The following is a 26,202-nucleotide window of genomic DNA, read 5'->3' as shown; positions in this document are numbered from 1 at the left end:
CGAATGAAAAGGACAAGGAAGTTAAGACGCCTTATCACTGTAAAAGGGAATTTGTTTTTTATTGAGTGAGTGATTGTGGCACTCAGCAATACTCCAGCTATATGACAAAGGCCTGTAAATAATAGCTTCTGGACCAGCGATCAAGATCATGAAATTAGGATATCATGACATGTGTCAGCCAAATCGCAGAGCTTGACTAACCGACCCGGTTAGCATGTGTTACTGAAGGCCGCTTCTTACCCGGATCGTCACGGGTACATTCCACTTGGACATGGCTTGACACAGAACTGTTCGTTCTCACGGCGCGTCCTCTGGAGCTTTCCACATCAGCAGTGGCGTTTACCAGGGGTGTGTAGTGTCACCCATCCTTCTTAAACCTTCGACCGCACAGAATCATGTGGGAAGCTTATCAGTCTGACTAGGATGAAGTCATTCACCAACGTGAAGCCGAGATCAGTAGCATGGTTTTTCAAGCTAAATCAGCTGTAACTGCGACTTCGCTGCTTGAGGGACGAGTATATCGCCTCCGGCTTTATACCTAACCACTCTGTGAAGAACCACCGTTTGTTCGTGTTGTGTTACAAACGGCTGCTGAATGTGAATGTTACCATAGCTATGAGTTATATTTCCAGTGTGTTTTCATCTTTAGGTATACAATAATAATACGTATCAACATGTGAACCTGTTGACAACTTGACATGATGTTCCCGGTTTTATTGAGTCTTTCGTTTGACGGTGACAGCATCTCGCCCACCGGTGGAAGACGTGCTGGGAATGAGGCGACGAGAGTCACCTGCCGCAAGTGAATACTATGAGATGAGTTTGCGAAATGCGAGCGTCAGTGTGAAGTGAACAGAGGGGAGCAACACGTTCGATGCTGTATACGAGTTCACACGTGAATCATTTCTTTTAGTGACGACGTGATGAAAACCTCATTAGAATTGTTGGTTATTTTTTACACAAAACTTTGCTTTTGTTGTGTAACGCCGCTCTCAGCAACATTCCAGTTTTAAAAAGGTGGTTGGAACTGGATTAATATTGGTTTAGTTATACGCCGTGTAAGGATGAACCTGGTGACTTTATATTGGATCTTGGACATTCTCTCCGACGCAAAAGGTGTAAATTTTCTTAAAATATTGCTTTAATTGTCTGATCGACATTCCAGAAGTTGATGAATCAGTAATGACGCATACAACGTTATTCATAACAATTCCTTTTTTGATTCTTCAAAGGCATTTAGAAGTTGGCGTAGAAATACAGAACAATTTTTATGGATCGCAACTTCTTGAGTTTATTTTCACGACGTTTCGGGACTTATCCTAGCCCCCTCATCAGGTTGAGCTGAACTGAACAGATCTGTTCTATAAGCCCCGAAACATCATGAAAATAAACTCAAGAAGTTGCTAAGTTGCTAAGAAATTTCAACCAATCAGTACGACGCGTCTCCGTGACGTAATAATAGTAGGTATAGCTATGAGGGTCTATGCAGAAATCATCTACATTTCAGGGGGTAAACGATTTCGTTTGCAGCTGTTGTGAAAAATGAAAGCTATATGTTCTGACAATCCACTATTTTTTATCATCATTCACTTGATGCTCAGTTAATGAATTTATAACAGGTATAATTAGTGGTAACGTCAGCAACGTGTAGTGAGCAGTCTTGATTTTATAAACTCAATGAAACTTGAACTCCATTTTCTATCCTGGAAGCGTATAAGGGGGCGAACCATCCGATTTAGATTATACCACCGGCTTCCACAACGCTCACATCGCACACAGAAACAAACAATTTAAGCACAAACTACGGGGTCCGGTGGAAATCAGTGCCTAGTGACACCATCAACCGACCCCAAGGAGCAACTGACGGCAACACAACAATTAGGCATGTCTTTGGTGACGTCGAGAAATCAGCAAAATGACGAGTTTCCTACACATTTTCTATACAACTAACTGAAAATCGTTCCTTCTATGACGTCACTGCAGGCTCTGGCGACAGAGTTACGTAACCTGTCTGTGGTTTCGTTTGTAGGCGAGAGATAAGCAGATGGCTTTTTAGTAACTTTTAAGCGCTTGGTATTAATTAACCACAAGTTGTTGTTTTTTTTTGGGGGGACAACTAACCAGCCGTCTTTCATAGGCAGTGGTAAAAGAGTACCAAAAATTGAGTTTATTGGTTCTTTAAGTTTATTTTCCCATCTGTGATAGTTTTAAAACGACGGCAAGTGACAACACAAACAACATGTCACTTACAAGAGACAGTAACAAACACACTCAGGAATAACCGGCAACATATACTAAACACGCCCTTACATGTTTACATGGAATGACATACATAAAACATGCATACGTAAGCTGTCATCTCTGTGTTTGAGTAATCTGAGCTGGTTCTACGTCAGTGCCTGTTTACTCACGGTCCAGTGATTACAACATTCGTGAGTGAATCACGGCCAGGTATATAAGGAATAGTCTACACCACAACACGTAACGTGACAGCGTGTTCCACTGCTCCGTGTAAGTATTGCTATACTTTTTAAGCATTGATTAAGTGTTGAGTTTGTGATTTCCACGTGGCACATTTGAGTGAGTATATTTTTATGTAGCTTTCAACAATATTCCACCAATATCGCGGCGGGGAACACCAGAAAGGGCTTAACACGTTGTACCTTGGTATGGAATCGAACCGGCTCTTCAGTGTGACGAACGAACGCTTTAGCCACTTGGCTACCACCTCCCAGTGTTCGAAATAATCACCGGCCCGGAGGCCCAGCGCCGGTTGTTATTGCATCGGGTAGGCAGTTAGGAATATCTGCAGGCCCTTGTGGCCTTCGGTATGTCAGAAACATTTTTGACAACTGGAATTTTCCCCTTGTTTTTTCCCCTTTATTAACGTTTGGGAATCATTCATCATCCCTCATGTTAAGATTACTTACAGTTTCACTTCCTGGTATTTCATAGCTTTGCTTATAGAAACGTCAATACCAAATAAAACGTATCTTCGGTAATTGATTTTGTGGGAAACCGTGTAGACGGTAGTCTAATTTATTTTATTGGTTTGACTTTAAGAAAATGAGCCTGCGGATTTCATTCAGGGCCTGTAGATTTTAAAGCCTGCAGGCGGCCGCAGGCCCTGATGGCCAACTGGTAAATTAAAGCATTGCAAACACTGTCACCACCGTCCCTGGCATGTTTCAGTTTGTGTTGATGTGTCATTAACGAAAAGGCCATCGGTGAATGTAAAGAGTTACTCCCCCTTAGTAGTGTCACGATTAACTGAACATACACGCAGAGAGAGTTTATTTCATATAAAGGCCTCGTGGTCCAGAATACAGAAAATACGTAAATGTTTGTTTGTACGCATACTATAAATATGCATAAAAATAATGCATCGATATATAGCAGGCAAACAGTAAGATTTCTCTTCAGGTAGACTGTTACGCCTTGTCGGTTGGTATTTTTGGTGGGTAACAGCCCATTCGATCCATGATTTGTGCAGGCCATATAAAATTCTTTCACACTCTGGTCCCGCTAATGGCGAATTGAGCAGTAAAATGTGGTCATTCGTGTGTCCAGGTAAACTGACGGGCAAAACTAAAATTATTTTCTCAAGTTGAATGAAAAATGGAACAAAAACAAAATGGTGATTCGATGGTGATGTATTCAGGAGTTACAGTGTTGGGTTTGGATGAATTGCGTAGTCCTGTAAGGAGAAATGAGGATTTCCTTCAGGAATGGCATTCCTGAATAACGAAATTTGTTGATGCAGCGTAAATCAATATTCATTCATTCCACTGGTCACGCCAGAAACCATTAATCACGGGTTTGAATTCCAGCTGACCTTCTTATTATTCTCAGTATGTCCACTGCCCCTGGACTTGATCAAAGTATTTATCTGATACTTGCAATACTTCGGGCTACCCGTGAAGGTCCCAGGTAGAAAGGGTCTTCTGCAACCCATGCTTGTCTTAAAACTCACTCACTCATTTCAGGCTTTCCTCCCTCTTTAACCAGACGCCTTGATATAACTGGAACACTGTTCAAAGCCAGTCTCACTCATTCACTCAATCTAGGAATACATGAACATGGACACGGGTTTGCGTCAATCCTATGCCGATGATCTGGGATCGATTCCTCACACTGGTACACTGTGTGAAGCCCTTTTCCAGTGTCCCTCTGCTTTAATATTGCTAAAAGCGGCGTAAAACCTAACTCACTCACGTACTCTTATGTTCTATTCTTGTCACTAGAAACACCATCTTAAGCGAGAAGCCGATCAAGATGACCGCCACCGAAAGTCTAGGATTAACCACCTTCCATCTCCTTGCCCTCAGCGTTCTGCTGATGACCACAGACGCTGTCAAGTACATGTATCCCCTCACGAAATACGTGGATCCGCCGGCCAGCCAACCCCACGTTTACCCCGGGGGACCAGGCCTCCCCTTCCCCGAGCTGAACTACCTGTGTAGGGGTAAGGACGGTGTCATGTTTCTCCTCCCCTGGGCCTGTACTGGGTATGTCCGGTGTGTTGGAGATTCAGCTTACTGGAGCAGGTGCCCGTTGGATGCCAGAACTGTCACCGGTTTGCAGGAACCCATCTGTGTGATGGACCGCGCCGAGTGTAAACGACAGGAGAAAGGTAGGGCATATGCATTATCCATGAAAGATATAGATATGAATAGATATGGCTGCCGTGTTAAAAACAGTATATTCTTTTTACATAACGTGTATACAAATATATACGTTGGTTATAAGACGAAACTGTACTTTAATACAGTATATGCTCCTTGATATAACCATACAAGATGTTTTTCTTGGGAGCAGCTTTACATTATTTTTGCATTTGATTAACTTAATTAGCTTATATGGCTCGCAGGTATTGCACTGGAGTTGAAAAGCACCCAAAAACGTGTAAATAATTTCATATTTCTCATATCAAACATGACGGCAGTACAAAGTACCGCGTTAACAGGTGAAATTTCAAATGAATTTGCTCTCAAGCATACACAGACCTAAGGTTTTTTTTAACATTTCACAGTGGAAAGTCCGAGCATCTGGTGAACAAGTCCCATTTAAAAACATTACAGTCCCAGTTATGGAATTATTATGAGAATGCAAACCTTCTTTAATCTACAATTTCTTTGGCAGTTCGCTGGAATGAGTTTTGTCGCCTGACCGCGAAAGGGCGCTACCCCTCCACCCAGAGCTGCGCTTTGTATTATGACTGCAGCGAGGGTGCTGAGACTGTGGCACGGGAATGCACATATCCGGACCTTTTCAACGTCATATCCGGTCACTGTGAGGACTTCCGGTCTGCTGAGAAGTATTGCGATGGCAGACCCATACCAAAAGCCCCATGTAAGTTAATTCTATTTCAACTACTGTATACCCTAAAACATGAGAAGACTGATAACAGTGACGTGTGGGACTCCTGGTGATTAGTTGCGGTTTGTTCGAGGTTGTTCGAGTGAGTGAGTGAGTGGGGTTTTACGCCGCTTTTAGCAATACTCCTGCAATATCCTGGCGGAAGACATCAGAAATGTGACCGTATTTTGGGGTACAACAGCATAATACATGTAGCTAAGAAACTTCGGGTATTTGAGGCAAGTTCTAGCAGGTCGTTCGGGTAGATGAATATATTTTTCGTTTCTAAAAGGATATTTACATTAATAAGAGGATATACAGATAAAGAACGAACGCATTAATATTTTGATAGTGAATGTATTTTGATAGTGAATGAAACGTCCCATCATACAAGAGCTGGTCAAAAAGTTCTAGGCCTAGATCACTAGATGACCAGTGATACCAACTAATCTTATAAGTGTTGTTGAACAGTGTTCCTCATCAACTACTCCTTGAAGTACACTGGGGTATAGATATGAGTACAGCAGATTTGAGTTCGTCACTACCGGCATAACGGTTTCCACGGAGACGTTCCTTCAGTTTTGGGAATAGGTGAAAGTCGCTTGGGGCCAGGTCAGCGAATATAGGGGATGAGGATGTTCTTTGAAGTCACATTGATGTACTGCAGACTTTGCCAATCGAAAGGTGTAAGACGAAGCATTGTCATGTAAAATCAGAACTCCAGTCCTCAACATCTCTCACAGTGTACTCGCATGTAGACCCCAATATGCTTCAAGGACTAGGTGATCTATTGGAGTATAATAACTAGAAATGAAGAACACTGTCCAACAACACTTATAAGATTAGTTAGTGCCACCAGTCTAGAAGTTATGTAGGCCTAGAACTTTTTGACCAGCCCTCGTACTTACAACGTTCTTTCAAACATGTGGGTATCTTTGTAGGCTAACATAACCACGTACAAGCATAGTCTGTAACGCCTTGCTACGCGCCTGATGGTGATTCCCATGAAGAACGTGGTGAGAAACTGGAACCAAAGCGTTGTAGTCTACAAGTTTACAGATCTGTATATCGGTCAAAGTTAGCTAGTTGTGACATAACCTGAAATGAGTTGCAAGCACTAAGATAATAATATAATGAGCTCAAAATTAATATTCTTTCAACCAACAGGCGACTATCAAGCTCTCAACATCACATGCACAGATCCACACTGCCTGCCCTGTTCGGAGCTCCGGCCATCTTGTGTTGGTAAACCGGACGGGGACCACGCCCTGCCAACACGAACCAACTACCCGTGGTACCTGAAGTGTGAGAAGGGAAGAACTTTGAATGTTTTGAAATGTCCAGATGGAATGTTTTTCTCCCCTTTTTGTTCACGGTGCATATCGTTCGGTTCAACGACGTGTTATCATTAACAGACATCGTGGCAGTGGAATTGAAATCCGGGTGTGAATGTATTGAGATATACAAACGTGATGTAACGATACGAAGATAAGAACTGAATCTCAGAAGTATTTAACGATATGCTTAGATCAGACATGTAGTTTGTTTAGTCTTGACAATAACACACTTTATTTTGCAATATAGTAAATAATACCAAATATTGTTGCGGTTAATTTGGGAATATTTTGCCTGAAAACACTAAATTTAGGATACGTATTGATAGGCCAAGGGAGGGAATCAGGCATTCCACCATTGTTATTTTGAAAAATATCACACACGTAATTTACGTGTTTGAAACGAGCGCTCCTCCATCCCAATCTAAATGTACTTCCCCAACATAGCATGGCGGTATGAATATATTGGTAATAAACATAAACACACAATCTCTGTAAGCCCATGTGGTTAAGCCGCGTGTAAAAACGTCTGAAGGTTAAGCACGATAGCTGGCGGTGTCGTAGTATGGAAATGAGGAGTGGTTTATCGCTCCCCTTTGGCAAAGCAGTGTGTGTTACAAACAGATACAGTCGGCCAGTTTCAAATTAGGGAGCAAATAGGGAAGAGAAAATTTCCTATTAATTTTTAATCAACGCAAGATTCAGGTGTGGTTGGTGTTAGTGCAATGTGCATCGTTTACCTTCCTGGTAACGACTTCGGCGACAACACTACTTTGTATTTGTGTCACATCTGCATGGATGTCTAACGTAACAGCGCACGTGACATAACATGCATATGCATTACCAAGCATTTAGACATTGACATGAAATTGTCTTGCCTGTAAACAGTTTGTTTGTTTGTGTGTTGTGTAACGCAGCAGTATTCCACCTGTATGACAGCGGTCTGTAAATAATCGAGTCCGGACCAGACAATTCAGTGGTCAACAGCATGAGCATCGATCGAATGTGCCAATCATTCCAGCGAGCATCACCTCCCGAACCTTTTAGCCGCCTGTTAGGTCGTTGAAGATAAATCCGGGATCTTCATGGGTAGCGTCGGGCCAAACAAAGAATAGCAACAAAGTAGTTCATTATGACCAGTTCAGGGTCTCATTTCACACTAAACACTAAACATCGTAAGTCATTAAGGTCCCGTAGTGCAGTGTTAAAGAATGGGAGTTAAGGTTAACCTTAGTAAAAAGGAAAGGAGACACATGTTGTGTATTCGGTGACAAACTGCGTGATTAACTGTTGGTTCAGTTGAAACTAAACTGTTGGTTCAGTTGAAAGAGAGATTAACTATGTTTGGTTTAGTTGAAAATGTGTAATCTACAATGTTTGGCTCAATTGAAAATCTGCTACCATCGAGTTTAACTGTATTTGGTGCCGTTGAACATGTCGCTTTTAGCACTAGTCCTGTTGTTTCAATAAATCCTCAATATTATATCTAGTCGCTGAAATGAACTTATTTAGGGACACAGCTTTGAAACTAATAAAATATCAAAAGAGCCAAAAGAGTTTTTGTCTTATAACTTCTGTAATTGTATAACCTTGTGTGTTATTATATTTGTTTTATGTGATTGCCAACTAGCCCCATTCGCCACAACTCGCCCCTTTCCGTAACCTCAACGTCCCGGAATAACACGAGTGGGTTACGAATGATCTAGAACCTGACGATTATCTTGCCGTGCTGGCACGACTCTTCCCTGAAGTAGTTTAGCGTCGATCGGAAGCTTTCACAGAAGAACTTGTAAAACAGGTAAGACCGAGTCGACTGCCAAAATACGTTGAAGAAATGTAGAAACTGTTTCAATCACTACAGACACACCTCGGGTAGTCTCTTGCGTAACAACCTGGGCCTAGATTTTCGAAGCCTTCTTAGCGCTAAAATAATCGTATGTTAATGTTGATGTATTGCACTTATGACTATCTTAGTGCTAAGAGAGCTTCGAAAATCAAGACCCAGGGCGTAGGTTTTCGAAGCTCTCCTATCGCAAAGATATTCTTAAGTTAATGTTAATGTATGGCACGTACAACTATATCTATCGAAAATCTAGGTCCCGTAGACCCAGAACGAGTATACGTCATAGACACATACGCCTCATCTGAACGTGGCAAACCGAAGATGGAACAATGCTACTTGATCTGCTATACATACAAGGAATCATATTGTTATCTTAACGCTATCTTTATGATTAGCGCCTACAAATGAATCTGAAAAAAACACCCTGAAATAAGACCCCTAATGTTCGACTAAACGTTCTGAACGCGATGATTCTAGTATTGGTAGGAAATTAGACGTTGTGCCATGTTTGTTTACGTCAGTACCTTTGGTGAGCCACAGCCAAGCATACCAAGCCTCGATTTCGTTTAGCCAAAGTCAGAGGTCATGGTTACATGTCATTGTGTTTCATGTCATTGACAATGTTTGAGACTTGACGAGTGTTGTGGTGTAGGAAATGGTTCTCTGGTTGTCGGTTGGCGCTCTGGAGTCACACACATGTCTAATCTTGTGTATTGGATAATGAAATACCAAAGTTGTTGATTGGGTGTCTGAATGGTGGAAGCCTTAACGTGAATGAATGAGTCTAGTTTTACGCTGCATTTAGCAATTTTTCAAATATTGTAAAATTAACTTTACACATAGTATCCACGTTGGGAATCGAACCCAGGTCTTTGGCGTGACTAGTGAACGCTCTAACCACTAGGCTACTTCACCGCCCTGGTAGCGTTAGAACCTTGGAGAGTTTGAATTATCATTTTAGAACTTTGAGGGATTAAGTTTTCACTTGAGATCTGAAATTTGAGGAAGTATATTTTCACTTAAAAATTATTATATCATTATTCAAGAAGTAAACCCGGAACCTAGGTAATAAAGAATTTGAGATTTTGCCGATCTCTTAAGTATAGTGTCTTGACTTGATTTTCTGTTTTTGTGGAAGGAGGGGTGAGGCATGTCGTCGGGGAGGGGGTGGATGTGAGTGTGAGTGTGAACCCGTTGGGAATAATACGTTATCACAACGTTGTGCCATGCCGCTTTGATGCGTCATTTTCCCCTCATCACAAGCTGAAGTTTACTGATGCTTACGTATTTACGTTGTCATAACGTTATTATTTGAATATTTCCCACCGTCTGTAAGCACCGTTCTGTTAAGGCGTCACCAAAGTAGAAACCTCCTAAACCACAACCCAACCCAAACCCCAGAGATGTCACGCCCTTATATGGTTGAAGTGGCCACTGGGTCCCGTCTGTCGCCGTGTTCAGCCAGGGCGACGTCCGATGGACAGATCTCGTTTATTTAAAATCGAATGCCACCGTTGAGTGAGTGGGATATAGATTACTGCTTTGCTTTTTTAAGGAACAGATTCTTGCTTTTCAATACCACAGCACCACAAAAAACAAGCAAGGATCGTTGGCTAATGTTGGCTTCGATTAAAGGCTATTGTCACAGTGTCCCTCTTTAGTTCTCACAGGTATTAAATTAACCAAAGTGCGACTTTGGGACAATGCTAGGGTACCACTGGCACGCACGCACGCACGCACGCACGCACGCACGCACGCACGCACGCACGCACGCACGCACGCACGCACGCACGCACGCACGCACGCACGCACGCACGCACGCAGTGCAACTTGGAATATTATGACTCAGCAAAAAGTGTTGAGGTTAAGTCTGACGAAGTATGACATTCATATTACGACAGAACTTTGAAAGTGTTTCATAGAAGTGTCGAGCCGTGAAGATCCGGGGTAGAATAAATCTTCAGCAACCCAAACTTGCCATAACTCTGCTTGTCGTAAGAGGGGACTACGAGGATCGGGTGCTCGGGCTAGCTGCATTGGTTGACATATGTCATCGGTTCCCAGTTGCGCAGATCGATGCACATGTTGTTAATCACAGGATCGTCTCGTCCAGACTAGATTATTTACAGACCGGCGCTATAGGGCTGGAATATTCCTGAGTTCGGCTTAAAAAGTAACCCAACCCACTCACTACCGAAGTGCCATCATCCAAACTTGAATATCAAACAAAGTATAAGTTTATCTAGTGGGTCTAGGTCTGATTTTTCGTTTCACAAAATGTTCATGATCAAAATGTGTCTTCAACTGTCCAGTGGTTTAAGTTAGCAGAGAGGCGCACTTGGATGCCGATCATGGAAACATAAGCATGTGTCGTTGACAAACTCTTTATTGACCTATAGGAGGGTAATGTAAAACCATCGAGCTCTTAAAAATAACGACAGGCACGTAATGTTGGGTCAAAGCGTTGTCTCCCCTTTCCAAGATCGGGGCACTGGCCCTTATAGACCAGTCTCTGATTGACGCACACAACGAAGTAGGTGGATTTGATACGATATTCGTAGACGTTGAGACCGTCGGAGAGGTTTCTACAGGAAGGGTTGTAGACGTGACAAGGTGCCCAACAGTATCTTCCTCCGTAACATATGTTCTTGTACTCGCCTAGAAACAGACATAGCAGCTACATGCAAACACGTGTCTGTACTTGGTTTGAGAGAGTAGGACTGTACACATCCTCGATCATCCCCAGGGTACACGTTCCCCACTAGTACCCTGGATCTACGACTGCGTCACACACACACACACACACACACACACACACACACACACACACACACACACACACACACACACACACACACAAACACACACAAACACACACAAACACACACACACACATACATATGAAGTATTTAGATGGAGTACTTTTACCGAGGATTCTTAAAACCCGTGTAATAACATTACAGAATAGAGTTTTCTTCTCGTTATTGAATAGTGCATACATGTAATGAAAATTTGGTCTGATGTAAAAATATGGCATTAAAATGCTTAACTCTTGCATTTGTAAGGTGAAGATAAATCAATTAATCAATCAATCAATCAATCAATCAATCAATCAATCCACCCTCAATGGCGTTGCCATTACAAAGTACATGTATTCTGTCACGTTTTCTTCAATATTGCACCAGACGCTGTTTCAATGGGTAAGTTATGCTTTGTGTTTTATAGCGTAACAATGCCCTTAAATTATTGTAATATTTACTAGACCTTAAGTTAAATATGGAGCTATATAAGATACCTTTTGGTGAATGTAAGTAATTGTTGCTGATATTAAAGTACATGGAGGTTTTTCTCCTGTATTGTGACTGTAAGGCTCCGTCAAGAATGTATTATGTGTGGGTCTAGTAGCCCGAATCTTGAAAAAAACACAGTCAGTAAATCAGTCAGCATTGGCACTAACTATTTAAAACCTGTGTGTTCTATTTCGTTTGTGACCCGTGAAGGTCCGGGGTAGAATAGATCTTCAGCAACCCATGCTTGCCACAAAAGACGACAATACTTGTAGTAAGAGGTGACTAACGCGATCGGGTGGTCAGGCTCGCTGACTTGGTTGACACATGTCATCGGTTCCCATTTGCGCAGATCAATGCTCATGCTGTTGTTCACTGGATTGTCTGGTCCAGACTCGGTTATGAACAGACTGCTGCTATATAGCTGGAATATTTTGAGCGCGGCGTTAAACTGAACTCACTCACCCACTCGCTATTTTGTTTGTTGTTCAACGCCCCACTCAAAACATTCTATATGGTTATGTCAAGGAATACGTCACTTCCCAAAATAGGGGTTCGTCTTTAGTGAGTGAGTGAGTGATTTTAGTTTACGCCGCAATATTCCAGTTATAAGGTGACGGGCTGTAAATACTCACGTCTGGACCAGATAACCCAGTGATCAACCAAGCCTGACCACCCGATCCACTTAGTCGCCTGTTGCGCGTGTTATTCTGTCATGCCTGTGTCACTTTTTTCAACTGATGCATGGACTTAGCTCATTCGCTTGCTTTCTACCAAGAAGAATAAATGAGAACAGGCTACTTACATACACCAAGGGGCTCAAATTTGTTGCCACACTTGACCATGCTGTAGTGCTCACATCTCCGAGTGTCAGTGTTGTACAGTTGTGGGTAGGGACATTCCTGTAGGTTCTTTTCTCTAAGGTAGCTGTAGAATGTCTTGGCGGGGGCGCTGCAGTTGTAGTACTGGGCGCAATCAGTGGGGTGGGGTATCAGCGTCTCCGTCGTCGTGCTGCAAATGGGGTTCATGTCGCTTGTTGGTGTGATTACAGCTGATGCTGGAGTAAGTGGAAAGTGGGAGTTTGTGAGCGAAGACACTGAAGTCTTTCCATCCTGGACCTCTTACCACCTCATACCTCTAGCCATCACCGAACCCCACTCAACCTCACAACACCCTTCTCGCTCCCCTCCCGCCATCACTGCACCCCTCTCACAATCACTGCGCCCCTTTCGACATCACCGCAGTCCTCCCGCTCTCACTGCACCTCACTCACCCTCACAGCATCCTTCTCACATCACAGCTTCCCTCTCACCATCACTGCACCCCTCTTACCATCACTGCACCCCTCTAGACATCACTGCACTCCTCTCGATATCACCGCACTCCTCTCCTCCTCATCGTACACCTCTCGTCACCAGAGCAACCGTCACAATGACTGCACCCCTCTACACATCACTGCACTCCCCTCGATATCACAGCCACTCTCTCCCCTTTATCGTACACCTCCCGTCATCAGTGCACTCCTGTCACAATCACCGCACCCCTCTCACCATCTCCGCACCCTCTTAGATGTCACCGTACCCCTCCCGCCGTCACTGCACCCTCTTGCCATCACACCTCCCCTCTCGCCATCACATCCCACTCGCCATCACCGCAGCCCCATCACCATCACTCAGTCCCTCTTACACTCACTAGTCTACATCCCAGTCGCCATCATCGAAACCTCTCTCACTCACTGCACCCCTCTCGCCATCACTACACCCCTCTTGTACTGACTACGCCCCTGTCGCCATCACCGCACCCCACTTGCACTCACTGCAACGCTCGACATCACCGTACATCTCTCGCCCTCACCGCACCTCTCTTGCCATCACCGCATCACACGCGCCATCACTACACCCTCTCTTCATCACTGCACTCTCTCGTCATCACAGCTCCCCTCTCGCCATAAAACAATAAACGCTTAGCAGCGCAGCCCTCACCATCTTCCCTCTTCTCAACATAAATTATCAAGGCCCACCAGTGCCTCAGCTCCTCACTCCCCAATCACATCGTCAATCACCCTTTCAGTCCTTTATGTTCGAACATAAACCAAGCTCACCCACTTCTCACGGCAATATCATGGCGGGGGACGCCAGAAATGGGCTTCACACATTGTACCCGTTTCGGGAATCGAACCCGGGCCTTCTGTGTGACGAGCGAAGGCTTTAACCACTTGGCTGCCCTACCGCCCATTTTAAAGAAAGAAGTGATAATTTCCAACTTACACATTACCATGGTAATCACCATCACAATGAAGACACGAAGCATCGTGATCTTTTATGTTCGAGTGTAGCCTGAAAATATCAATCAGTTATAATCAGTAGAGATAATAGTGTTTAGAGATTATTGGTTACGCTCTGTAACAAGTGTTCAGTTTTAAAACACTTCCAGCTCGTATCAATTGTAAAACAGATGACATGTTTCTGTGTTTTGTTTTTCAGTTAATCAGTCAGTCAGTCAGTCAGTCAGTCAGCCAGTCAGCCAGCAAATCAGCCAATCACGCAGTCAGTCAATCGATTTATCATGGAATCAACCGGTTAATCAGTTTAGTCTTGTCAACTTCGGCCCTGTGCAACAACCTTAACCTTAACAATCAATATAAGTCTATTTCGAAATTCAGACAACATGGCCCTTAGAACACAGTTGTAAGACCAATATTCACTATAAAGTCAACATGAACTTTAACAAAAGCGGTATACGGATTTCGGCCGAAACAATGTTATGAGAGTTAGTTATCGCATTATTCAAGCAAAAGTAATACAGTGTGGGTAAATATGTCAAGCCACGTGTCTTTATCATACGAAACAATGCAAATACTGACATAACGATAATATCAACTCCTTTGCTATCAAATGATCGTAATCCAGTGCTATCTAAACGAACATACTGTTTACTTCAGAATCGAATGATCTTAATCTAGTGCTATCTAAACGAACACACTGTTTACTTCAGAATCAAATGATCTTAATCTAGTGCTATCAAAACGAACACACTGTTTACTTCAGACTCAAATGATCATAATCTAGTGCTATCGAAACGAACATACTGTTTACTTCAGAATCAAATGATCTTAATCTAGTGCTATCAAAACGAACACACTGTTTACTTCGGAATCAAATGATCTTAATCTAGTGCTATCGAAACGAACATACTGTTTACTTAAGAATCAAATGATCTTAATGTAGTGCCATCGAAACGAACATACTGTTTACTTCGGAATCAAATGATCTTAATGTAGTGCCATCGAAACGAACATACTGTTTACTTCGGAATCAAATGATCTTAATCTAGTGCTATCTAAACGAACACACTGTTTACTTCAGAATCAAATGATCTTAATCTAGTGCTATCAAAACGAACACACTGTTTACTTCAGACTCAAATGATCATAATCTAGTGCTATCGAAACGAACATACTGTTTACTTCAGAATCAAATGATCTTAATCTAGTGCTATCAAAACGAACACACTGTTTACTTCGGAATCAAATGATCTTAATCTAGTGCTATCGAAACGAACACACTGTTTACTTAAGAATCAAATGATCTTAATGTAGTGCCATCGAAACGAACATACTGTTTACTTCAGAATCAAATGATCTTAATCCAGTGCTATCAAAACGAACACAGTGTTTACTTTGCAAACAAATGATCTTAATCTACTGCTATCAAAATGAACATACTGTTTACTTTGCAAACAAATGATCTTAAAATTTATAAAAGTGATCAATTTTTGAACATATCGCAGCTGAATATTTTGTTAGTTCATAATATGTTTTAAGTTCCAGTTGTAAAAACCGAAAAGTTGGCATCTGTTTGGATGTTTTACAGTCGAAGATAATCTTTTTGAAAAGAATAAGAATTATGTTGATTGGGTCATTATTTTTCTGGTCGAATCCAAGCAGAATTTGTTTTTTAGTGAACTTTAAATTTGCCTCGAGGTTTTTGTTGAGCCAGTTTTGAAGATTTCGCCACATGTGACTAACCTTGCTACAGTCGTAAAATAAATGTGTTATTGTCTCTTTAGAAGCCGAACAATAGCTACACAGGTTATTGTCAACATATTGCATCTTATAGAGTCTATTTTTTGTTGGTAAAATATGATGCAAGAGTTTGTATTGAAACCATTGCAGAGAGGTATCTTCAGAACAACGGAAGGGGATATGGTTGTATTGTTGCCAATAGTTTGTATCAATATTTTTCTCTAGAATTCTATTCCATTTTACGCAATGTTGATTTTTTATTGATTTTGATTCCAATAGGGCCCTGTAAAATAATTGACTGCCTTGTTTTTGCCTATTCAAAAGGTTTAACATATATGGTTGCAAAGGGTTTTGTTTTTTCCTAATTGTTTCTAAGCTAATATTTCTTCTTTTGAGGAATGTTTTAATTGAGTTTATTACACCTGAATATTCTAGAAAATTTGTTTTTACATTGTATTTATTTTCAAAGATATCTCGAGAAAAGAAATTTCCAGAGTCATTCAGGAGATCGTTTATAAATATTACACCTTTTGCATTCCAGTTTCGGTAAAATATAGTTTTCTTATCGATAAAAATATTTTGATTGTACGAAATAAAATGAGAGGTAATGTTTTGTGAATTTGTTGCCCCATCTGCGGATAGTAGATCCCACCAGTAGATCCCATCACAGTAGAAGTTGTTTCTTACAAGTGGATTGATAATGTTTCTAAGATTTGGACAATTATATTCGAAGATCGTTGCAGATCCCAGTTTAGGCAAATTTTCAATAAAAGAGATTACACCATTTGGTGTGGTTATTATAAAATCGTCTTATTATGGAAATTTTTTGAGCTTGCATTATTTCTTTAATATTTGGTGCATCAAGACCCCCATCTTTTACAGTACATATTAATTGATCACGTTTCACCTTATCGAGTTTGTTCCCCCATATAAATCGGAAACATTTACCTTGCAAATCCTTACATTTATATAATAAGTTGCACGGTTATCGTGTTCGACCTCACGTGCTTTTCACACGCGCTGAGCGGCAATATGTCTCTCTATCTTGGGACACGTGGGGCGATTACTTGGCTCTGAATGTTTAGTGTCTCCTCTGTCTGATTTTATGATTGTATGGAACATATATTGGAGCACACGTAGTGAGTATCGATACATGTAAGTAAACAATTACTTAAATACCTGTTTTACGAGTTGTGGCGTGCTACAACTAACCAGACAATAGTAATCTGCTTTTGTATTTGTTTCTACCGAATTATGTCTCTATCTATAACATGCCGTAAATTATGACCTCCTTTTCCGTTCACGAGGCACTGCTTGCACAACCAAGCAGACAGTATTAATTTTGTGTTTCTATTGTTCTTAACGCCATGCCTGTGTATAATAAATGTGAACTTTCTATAACCAGCTGCACGACCATCGTGTCCGATCTTAGGTGCTTTTCGCGCTCTGAGCGACAGTGTGTTTCTCTAGCTTTGGACACGTGGCGCGATTATTTGCTTCATTTGGCTCTGAATGTCTTGTGTCTCCTCCGTCTGACTTTACGATTGTATGGAGCATATATTGGAACACACGCAGTGAGTATCGATACATGTAAGTGAACAAGTACTAAAATACCTGTGTTTTACGAGTTGTGTGCTACAACTAACCAGACAAGTAATCTGTTCTTGTATTTATCTTACCATCGAATTATGTCTCAATCTATAACATGCCGATCATTATGACCTCTTTGGTTCGCGAGGCACTGCTTGCACAACCAAGCAGACAATATTAATTTTGCCTTTCTATTGCTCTTACCGAGATGCTTGTGTATTGTATTACATTTCAATAACTAGTTGCACGGTCATCGTGTTCGATCTTATGTGCTTTTCGGGCTCAGAGCAGCAGCGTGTTTTCTCTAGCTAGGGACACGTGGCGCGATTACTTGAGGAGACGTGCTTTTCTTGGCTCTGAATGTTTAGTATCTCCTCTGTCTGATTTTATGATTGTATGGAACATATATTGGAGCACACGTAGTGAGTATCGATGCATGTAAGTGGACAAATACTTTAATACCTGCGTTTTACGAGCTGTGACTTGATACAAAAACCAGACAATAGTAATCTGTTTATGTATTTGTTTCTACCGAATTATGTCTATCTGTAACATGCGACAATTATGGCCTTCTTTTCGGTTCACGGGGCACTGCTTGCACAACGATGCAGGTAATATCAATCTTGTTTTGTATTGTTCATGCTGATCATCACTACCTCATTTTGATAAACCAAAGGTGCTCAACAAAACCTTTGATATGTTCCACTACTACTACTCTGCTTTAATACTCGTGGTTTACGGGATGCGGATTGCTACAACCAATAGTAATTGTTTTTAACACTGTTTCACCAAATTATCTTCCCAGTTATGAAATGTTAGACTCCACTTTCCCTTTCAAAAACCAGATGGGCTCCACCTTCCGATACTATTCGTACTACCCGTGGGTTGCGGGCTGTTACAACCGACCGGTTGATCTTTGATATTTTCGTTGTTTTATATATTCTTGTTTCCATTTTTACCATGTTGAATATCACAATCTCTCCTTTGATAGCAAGATGTGCTGAAACAATACCTTTGACATGCCTTTGTAGATACCACTATGTAATCACTAGTACCTTGCTACAATCCACTACGTCTAATGTGAATATTATTGACAATGGCGGATAAACTAAAAATTATATCACAAAACTGTAGGGGTATAAATGATAAACTTAAGCGTAAACAATTGTTTACATTTCTAAAACGTAAAAAAGCATCCATTTATTGCCTACATGATGTACACTTCACGGAAAATATGGAAATTAAAATACGGGATGAATGGGGAAATAAAAACTGCTTTTTTAGTTCCTTTAGGAGTAATTCTCGTGGCGCAGCAATCTTATGCTCTAAATGGCTAGACTTTGAGTTGCAAGGGATAACTACAGACGAAAATGGTAATATGATTATAATTGAAATGAATTTAGATAGCTATAAACTCGCTATTGTTAACCTCTATGGTCCAAACAATGACGATGCAGAGTTTTATATATCCCTTAAGCAAAAAATAGAAAGATTTCAAAGTGACCATGTGATTTTATGTGGAGATTGGAACGCTGTACAAGAATTCTCTATTGACACATTCAATTATAAGCATATGAATAACTCTAAGGCCAGAGACCAAATTGTACAATTAAAAGAAGATTTAGATTTCGTTGATGCCTGGCGTGAAATGAACCCCTACGACCGGCGATATACTTGGCGACAACCCACTCCACTTAAACAGGCGCGCTTAGATTACTTTCTTGTATCCCATAATATATTAACCTCAATTATACAATCAGACATAGAACCAGGCTTCAAAACAGACCACTCGTTGATATCAATGACATTCAAACTATCGGATCTAAAACGCGGCAAAGGGTTTTGGAAATTTAATAACTCTCTACTAAGAGACCATATTTATGTAAAGAAAGTGAAAAATATTATTTCAGAAACAGTTGCTCAGTATAAAGTAGATACAGAATCCAACTTCTCTTCGAAACTATCTTATTAATGATCAGAGGAGAAACCATTAAATACTCATCCTTCCAAAAAAAGGAAAGAATTAAGAGAGAAAAATATTTTTCTGATAATTTAAATGAAAAAGAAATACAACTTGATGAATCTAATAGTGAAACCGTTAAAAAGGAAATAATCACCGAAATAAAGGCTATTCAACAGGAACTTGAAGAAGTATATCAATTTAAAACCAAGGCTCAATTCTAAGATCGAAAGCGACTTGGAGTAAGCAAGGCGAAAAACCATCCTCTTTTTTCTTGGGACTGGAATCTAGAAATTTCCTTAATAAATCTTTTTCTAGATTACAAGACTCAAACGGACGTATTCTTGAGTCCCAAACTGACATTGAGAATGAAGTAAAACTGTTCTACCAAAAACTGTACAGCAAACATGATGTCTCTGACATAAATTTAGATAATCTGCTTAAAGGCTATTCTGTTCCGAGGTTAAGTAGTGATGCTGCGGCGAAATTGGAAGGTATACTTACAAACGATGAAATTCTTGCCTCCCTAAAATGTCTTAAAAATAACAAGAGTCCTGGTGCAGATGGTTTCACCGCAGAATTCCTTAAATTTTTTTGGTGTGACTTAGGCAAATATTTGGTTCGTTCTTTGAATTATGGATATAAAAATGGAGAATTATCAGTATCACAAAAACAGGGACTTATCACATGTATACCTAAGGGAAATAAACCAAGACAATTTATGAAAAATTGGCGTCCAATATCATTGTTATCAATATTTTATAAAGTTGTTTCCATGGCAATTTCTAAACGAATAAAACCTGTGTTGAACTTACTGATCAACGAAGATCAAAAAGGCTTTATGTCTGGTAGATACATAGGGGATATCACCAGACAGATATATGACTTAATTGAGTATACTGATACATATCAAATTCCCGGACTTTTATTATTGATAGATTTCGAAAAGGCCTTCGACACTGTTGATTGGTCGTTTATTGAAAAAGCTTTAACCTTTTTTAATTTTGGGGAAGCAATAAAACAATGGATAAAGGTTTTCTATAAAAATATTAAATCGAGTGTCCTGGTAAACGGTTTTGGGACAGATAGCTTTGAAATACACAGGGGCTGTCGTCAAGGTGACCCATTATCACCATATCTCTTTATACTTTGTGTTGAAATTCTTGCAACAATGATACGTAATAAAGCAGAAATAAAAGGAATCCATGTAGGCAATGTAGAATATCTGCTAAATCAGTTTGCTGACGATACAACCTGCACCTTAGATGGAACAGAACGTTGTCTACACGCAGTGCTCCAAGCCTTAACTTTCTTTGCCCGTTTTTCAGGATTAAAGGTCAACATCGACAAAACTAGAATAATTTGGATTGGCTCAAAGAAACGTTCAAGAATTAAACTTTGTCAGAAGTGGAATTTAAACTGGGAACAAGGAAACTTTGAACTATTAGGGATAAAATTTGACCTGGATATTAAAGAAATGATTGATTTGAACTACAAAGATAAGTTAAGACATTACGAATCCCTCATGTCAATATGGTCAGCTCGAAACCTAACCCCACTGGGCAGAATAACTGTTTTGAAATCCCTTGTCCTCCCAAAACTAAACCATTTCTTTGCCTCTCTTCCTAACCCTCCGGATAAAATGATTGAACAAATGATCTTAATCTAGTGCTATCGAAACGAACATACTGTTTACTTCAGAATCAAATAATCTTAATCGAGTGCTATCAAAACGAACACACTGTTTACTTCGCAAACAAATGATCTTAATCTAGTGCTATCAAAACGAACACACTGTTTATTTCGGAATCAAATGATCTTAATCTAGTGCTATGAACACGAACATACTGTTCACTTCAGAATCAAATGATCTTAATCTACTGCTATCGAAACGAACACACTGTTTACTTCGTCATCAAATGATCTTAATCTAGTGCTATCGAAACGAACATACTGTTTACTTAAGATTCAAATCATCTTAATCTAGTGCCATCGAAACGAACATACTGTTTACTTCAGAATCAAATGATCTTAATCCAGTGCTTTCGAAACGAACATACAGTTTACTTCAGAAACAAATGATCTTAATCTAGTGCAATCGAAACTAACATACTGTTTACTTTGCAATCAAATGATGTTAATCCAGTGCTTTCGAAACGAACATACTGTTTACTTCGTCATCAAATGATCTTATCTAGTGCTATCAAAACGAACACGGTGTTTACTTTGCAAACAAATGATCTTAATGTACTGCTATCAAAATGAACATACTGTTTACTTCGGAATCAAATGATCTTAATCTAGTGCTATCGAAACGAACACACTGTTTACTTCAGAATCAAATGATCTTAATCTAGTACTATCGAAACAAACATGCCGTTTACTTCAGAATCGAATGATCTTAATCTAGTGCTATCGAAACGAACAGACTGTTTACTTCAGAATGAAATGATCTTAATCTAGTGCTTTCGAAACGAACATACTGTTTACTTCAGAATCAAATGATCTTAATCTAGTGCTATCGAACCGAAAACACTGTTTACTTCGCAAACAAATGATCTTAATCTACCGCTGTCAAAATGAACATACCTTTTACTTTGCCATCAAATGATCTTAATCCAGTGCTATCGAAACGAACAGACTGTTTACTTCAGAATCAAATGATCTTAATCTAGTGCTATCGAAACGAACATACTGTTTACTTTGCAATCAAATGATCTTAATCTAGTGCTATCTATACGATCACACTGTTTACTTCAGAATCAAATGATCTTAATCTAGTGCTATCGAAACGAACATGTCGTTTACTTCAGAATCAAATGATCTTAATCTAGTACTATCGAAACGAACATACTGTTTACTTCGCAAACAAATGATCTTAATGTAGTGCTATTGAAACGAACATACTGTTTACTTCAGAATCAAATGGTCTTAATCTAGTGCTTTCGAAGCCAACATACTGTTTACTTCAGAATCAAATAATCTTAATCTAGTGCTATCGAAACGAACATACTGTTTACTTCGCAAACAAATGATCTTAATGTAGTGCTATTGAAACGAACACACTGTTTACTTCAGAATCAAATGGTCTTAATCTAGTGCTTTCGAAACGAACATACTGTTTACTTCAGAATCAAATGATCTTAATCTAGTGCTATCGAAACGAACACACTGTTTACTTCAGAATCAAATGATCTTAATCTAGTACTATCGAAACTAACACACTGTTTACTTCGTCATCAAATGATTTTAATCTAGTGCTATCGAAACGAACACACTGTTTACTTCGTCATGAAATGATCTTAATCTAGTGCTATCGAAACGAACACACTGTTTACTTCTCAAACAAATGATCTTAATCTAGTGCTTTCGAAACGAACATACTGTTTACTTCAGAATCAAATGATCTTAATCCAGTGCCATCGAAATGAACACACTGTTTACTTCGTCATGAAATGATCTTAATCGAGTGCTTTCGAAACGAACATACTGTTTACTTCAGAATCAAATGATCTTAATCTAGTGCTATCGAAACGAACACACTGTTTACTTCAGAATCAAATGATCTTCATCTAGTGCTATCGAAACGAACATACTGTTTCCTTCGCAAACAAATGATCTTAATCTAGTGCTATCGAAACGAACACACTGTTTACTTCAGAATCAAATGATCTTAGTCTAGTGCTGTTGAAACGAACATACTGTTTCCTTCGCAAACAAATGATCTTAATCTAGTGCTATCGAAACGAACACACTGTTTACTTCAGAATCAAATGATCTTAGTCTAGTGCTGTTGAAACGAACAGACTGTTTCCTTCGCAAACAAATGATCTTAATCTAGTGCTATCGAAACGAACACACTGTTTACTTCAGAATCAAATGATCTTATTCTAGTACTATCGAAACAAAGATGCCGTTTACTTCAGAATCAAATGGTGTTAATCTAGTGCTATCGAAACGAACACACTGTTTACTTCGTCATGAAATGATCTTAATCTAGTGCTATCGAAACGAACACACTGTTTACTTCAGAATCAAGTGATCTTAGTCTAGTGCTGTTGAAACGAACAGACTGTTTCCTTCGCAAACAAATGATCTTAATCTAGTGCTATCGAAACGAACACACTGTTTACTTCAGAATCAAATGATCTTATTCTAGTGCTATCGAAACAAAGATGCCGTTTACTTCAGAATCAAATGATCTTAATCTAGTGCTATTGAAACGAACATACTGTTTACTTCAGAATGAAATGATCTTAATCTAGTGCTTTCGAAACGAACATATTGTTTACTTCAGAATCAAATGATCTTAATCTAGTGCTATCAAAACGAACATACTGTTTACTTCAGACTCAAATGATCTTAATCTAGTGCTATCGAAACGAACACACTGTTCACTTCGTCATCAAATGATCTTAATCTAGTGTTTTCGAAACGAACATACTGTTTACTTCAGAATGAAATGATCTTAATCGAGTGCTATCGAAACGAAAACACTGTTTACTTCGCAAACAAATGATCTTAATCTAGTGCTTTCGAAACGAACACACTGTTTACTTCGCAAACTAATGATCTTTATCTAGTTCTTTCGAAACGAACATACTGTTTACTTCAGAATCAAATGATCTTAATCTAGTACTATCGAAACTAACACACTGTTTACTTCGTCATCAAATGATCTTAATCTAGTGCTATCGAAACGAACATACTGTTTACTTTAGAATCAAATGATCTTAATCCAGTGCTATCGAAACGAAAACACTGTTTACTTCGCAAACAAATGATCTTAATCTAGTGCTATCGAAACGAACACACTGTTTACTTCGCAAACAAATGATCTTAATCTAGTGCTTTCGAAACGAACACACTGTTTACTTCGTCATGAAATGATCTTAATCTAGTGCTATCGGAACGAACATACTGTTTACTTCAGAATCAAATGATCTTAATCTAGTGCTATCGAAACGAACACACTGTTTACTGCAGAATCAAATGATCTTAATCTAGTACTATCGAAACTAACACACTGTTTACTTCGTCATCAAATGATCTTAATCTAGTGCTGTCGAAACGAACACACTGTTTACTTCGTCATGAAATGATCTTAATCTAGTGCTTTCGAAACGAACATACTGTTTACTTCAGAATCAAATGATCTTAATCTAGTGCTTTCGAAACGAACACACTGTTTACTGCAGAATCAAATGATCTTAATCTAGTGCCATCGAAACAAACACACTGTTTACTTCAGAATCAAATGATCTTATTCTAGTGCTATCGAATCGAACATACTGTTTCCTTCGCAAACAAATGATCTTAATCTAGTGCTATCGAAACGAACACACTGTTTACTTCAGAATCAAATGATCTTAATCTAGTACTATCGAAACAAACATGCCGTTTACTTCAGAATCGAATGATCTTAATCTAGTGCTATCGAAACGAACAGACTGTTTACTTCAGAATGAAATGATCTTAATCTAGTGCTTTCGAAACGAACATACTGTTTACTTCAGAATCAAATGATCTTAATCTAGTGCTATCGAACCGAAAACACTGTTTACTTCGCAAACAAATGATCTTAATCTACCGCTGTCAAAATGAACATACCTTTTACTTTGCCATCAAATGATCTTAATCCAGTGCTATCGAAACGAACAGACTGTTTACTTCAGAATCAAATGATCTTAATCATACTGTTTACTTTGCAATCAACTGATCTTAATCTAGTGCTATCTATACGATCACACTGTTTACTTCAGAATCAAATGATCTTAATCTAGTGCTATCGAAACGAACACAGTGTTTACTTCATCATCAAATGATGTTTATCTAGTGCTATCAAAACGAACATACTGTTCACTTCGCTATCAAATAACCTCAATCCAGCGCCAACGATGTGACAAAACTGTTTCCTTCGCCTTTAAATGATCTCAAGACTACGCTAAGGCAACGGTCATACCGACTTCTTTGTCGACAAAGCATTTTAAGCTAACGTGAAGCTATCGCTGACTTCCTTGCCATCCAAATGCAGATACTACACAAAGAGGACTTACCGTAACGCCGATGCTGCGGTTATGGACAGCTTGATGAGTTCTACATGATGTAACAACAGGATGTGACACTCGTCATATCTCCAAGTGTTACCTGCAGATATGACAACTGATAATGGCTCCAATAGCGTAGGGACAAATTGATTCAGCAGCCGGTAAGAATATTTCGTTACATTGTCAACACCTTCAAATACCATGGTGTACTTGAACATGATGAAGCTGTTTGAACAACTGTTTGGTTCCTTTTCTTCTGTTGTTTTGAAACACTCTTTCTCAGGTTGAGGACCAGACTCAGTATCAGGCTGTGTTTGAAGACTCAGAAGTCCACTCCACCCTTCATACTGGCAACAACAAACACGTCCCACCCCCATCTACCAATTCCCTGTCCCTCACGCTGACCAGTGCTTGTCATCACAAACCTCCTTCCATCCACCCTCATCCCCATGTACCAACTCACTCTTATTAGCAGAGGGAGCGGTGGGATAGCCTTGTGGTTAAAGTGTTCTCCTATCATGCAGAAAACCAGTGTTCAGTTCCCCACACGAGTACAGTTTGTGAAGACGTCTGATGTCCTCATCACCGCATGTTACCGGTGACACGTGTGCACCAACCTTGCCCCTATCAGATGCAACAAACCCTTCTACCCCAAGCAAACCGACAACAATTACTTACTTTTTAATGTTTGTGATGTCTATCCATTACCTCTAATGTGCCTTTTACACCCAAAATCCTTTCCAGTAGATATTAAAGACC

General features: G+C 39.8%; 2 protein-coding genes across 2 annotated transcripts; one reads left to right on the top strand and one right to left on the bottom strand.

Moving 5' to 3' along the window:
- Window positions 1-2,394: 2,394 nt before the first annotated feature.
- Window positions 2,395-8,246, top strand: LOC137296968 (uncharacterized). The gene is made up of 4 exons (XM_067828897.1): window positions 2,395-2,511; window positions 4,245-4,633; window positions 5,143-5,352; window positions 6,526-8,246. The coding sequence occupies exons 2-4, from the start codon at window positions 4,276-4,278 to the stop codon at window positions 6,768-6,770; spliced, it is 813 nt and encodes a 270-aa protein (XP_067684998.1). The 5' UTR covers window positions 2,395-2,511; window positions 4,245-4,275; the 3' UTR covers window positions 6,771-8,246.
- A 2,662-nt stretch (window positions 8,247-10,908) lies between these two features.
- On the bottom strand, window positions 10,909-25,534 carry LOC137296979 (uncharacterized). The gene is made up of 4 exons (XM_067828912.1): window positions 25,453-25,534; window positions 14,090-14,158; window positions 12,628-12,879; window positions 10,909-11,193 (listed from the first exon to the last, which is right to left on the bottom strand). The coding sequence occupies exons 2-4, from the start codon at window positions 14,130-14,132 to the stop codon at window positions 10,961-10,963; spliced, it is 528 nt and encodes a 175-aa protein (XP_067685013.1). The 5' UTR covers window positions 14,133-14,158; window positions 25,453-25,534; the 3' UTR covers window positions 10,909-10,960.
- Between the last annotated feature and the right edge of the window lie 668 nt (window positions 25,535-26,202).

Source organism: Haliotis asinina, chromosome 9, assembly GCF_037392515.1.
Source record: "Haliotis asinina isolate JCU_RB_2024 chromosome 9, JCU_Hal_asi_v2, whole genome shotgun sequence".
NCBI classification, from domain to species: domain Eukaryota; kingdom Metazoa; phylum Mollusca; class Gastropoda; order Lepetellida; family Haliotidae; genus Haliotis; species Haliotis asinina.
Note: the sequence above shows the minus strand (reverse complement) of the source record. Positions and strands in the feature narration are given on the sequence as shown.

Coding starts and splice junctions, on each gene's coding strand:
- LOC137296968 (XM_067828897.1), top strand. CDS start 4,276: ATGACCGCCACCGAAAGTCTAGGATTAACCACCTTCCATCTCCTTGCC. Junction 4,634..5,142: donor GTGTAAACGACAGGAGAAAG/GTAGGGCATATG, acceptor TTTCTTTGGCAG/TTCGCTGGAATGAGTTTTGT. Junction 5,353..6,525: donor ACCCATACCAAAAGCCCCAT/GTAAGTTAATTC, acceptor TTCAACCAACAG/GCGACTATCAAGCTCTCAAC.
- LOC137296979 (XM_067828912.1), bottom strand. CDS start 14,132: ATGCTTCGTGTCTTCATTGTGATGGTGATTACCATGGTAATGT. Junction 12,880..14,089: donor GGTGATTACCATGGTAATGT/GTAAGTTGGAAA, acceptor CACTTACTCCAG/CATCAGCTGTAATCACACCA. Junction 11,194..12,627: donor ATTTGAGCCCCTTGGTGTAT/GTAAGTAGCCTG, acceptor GTCTGTTTCTAG/GCGAGTACAAGAACATATGT.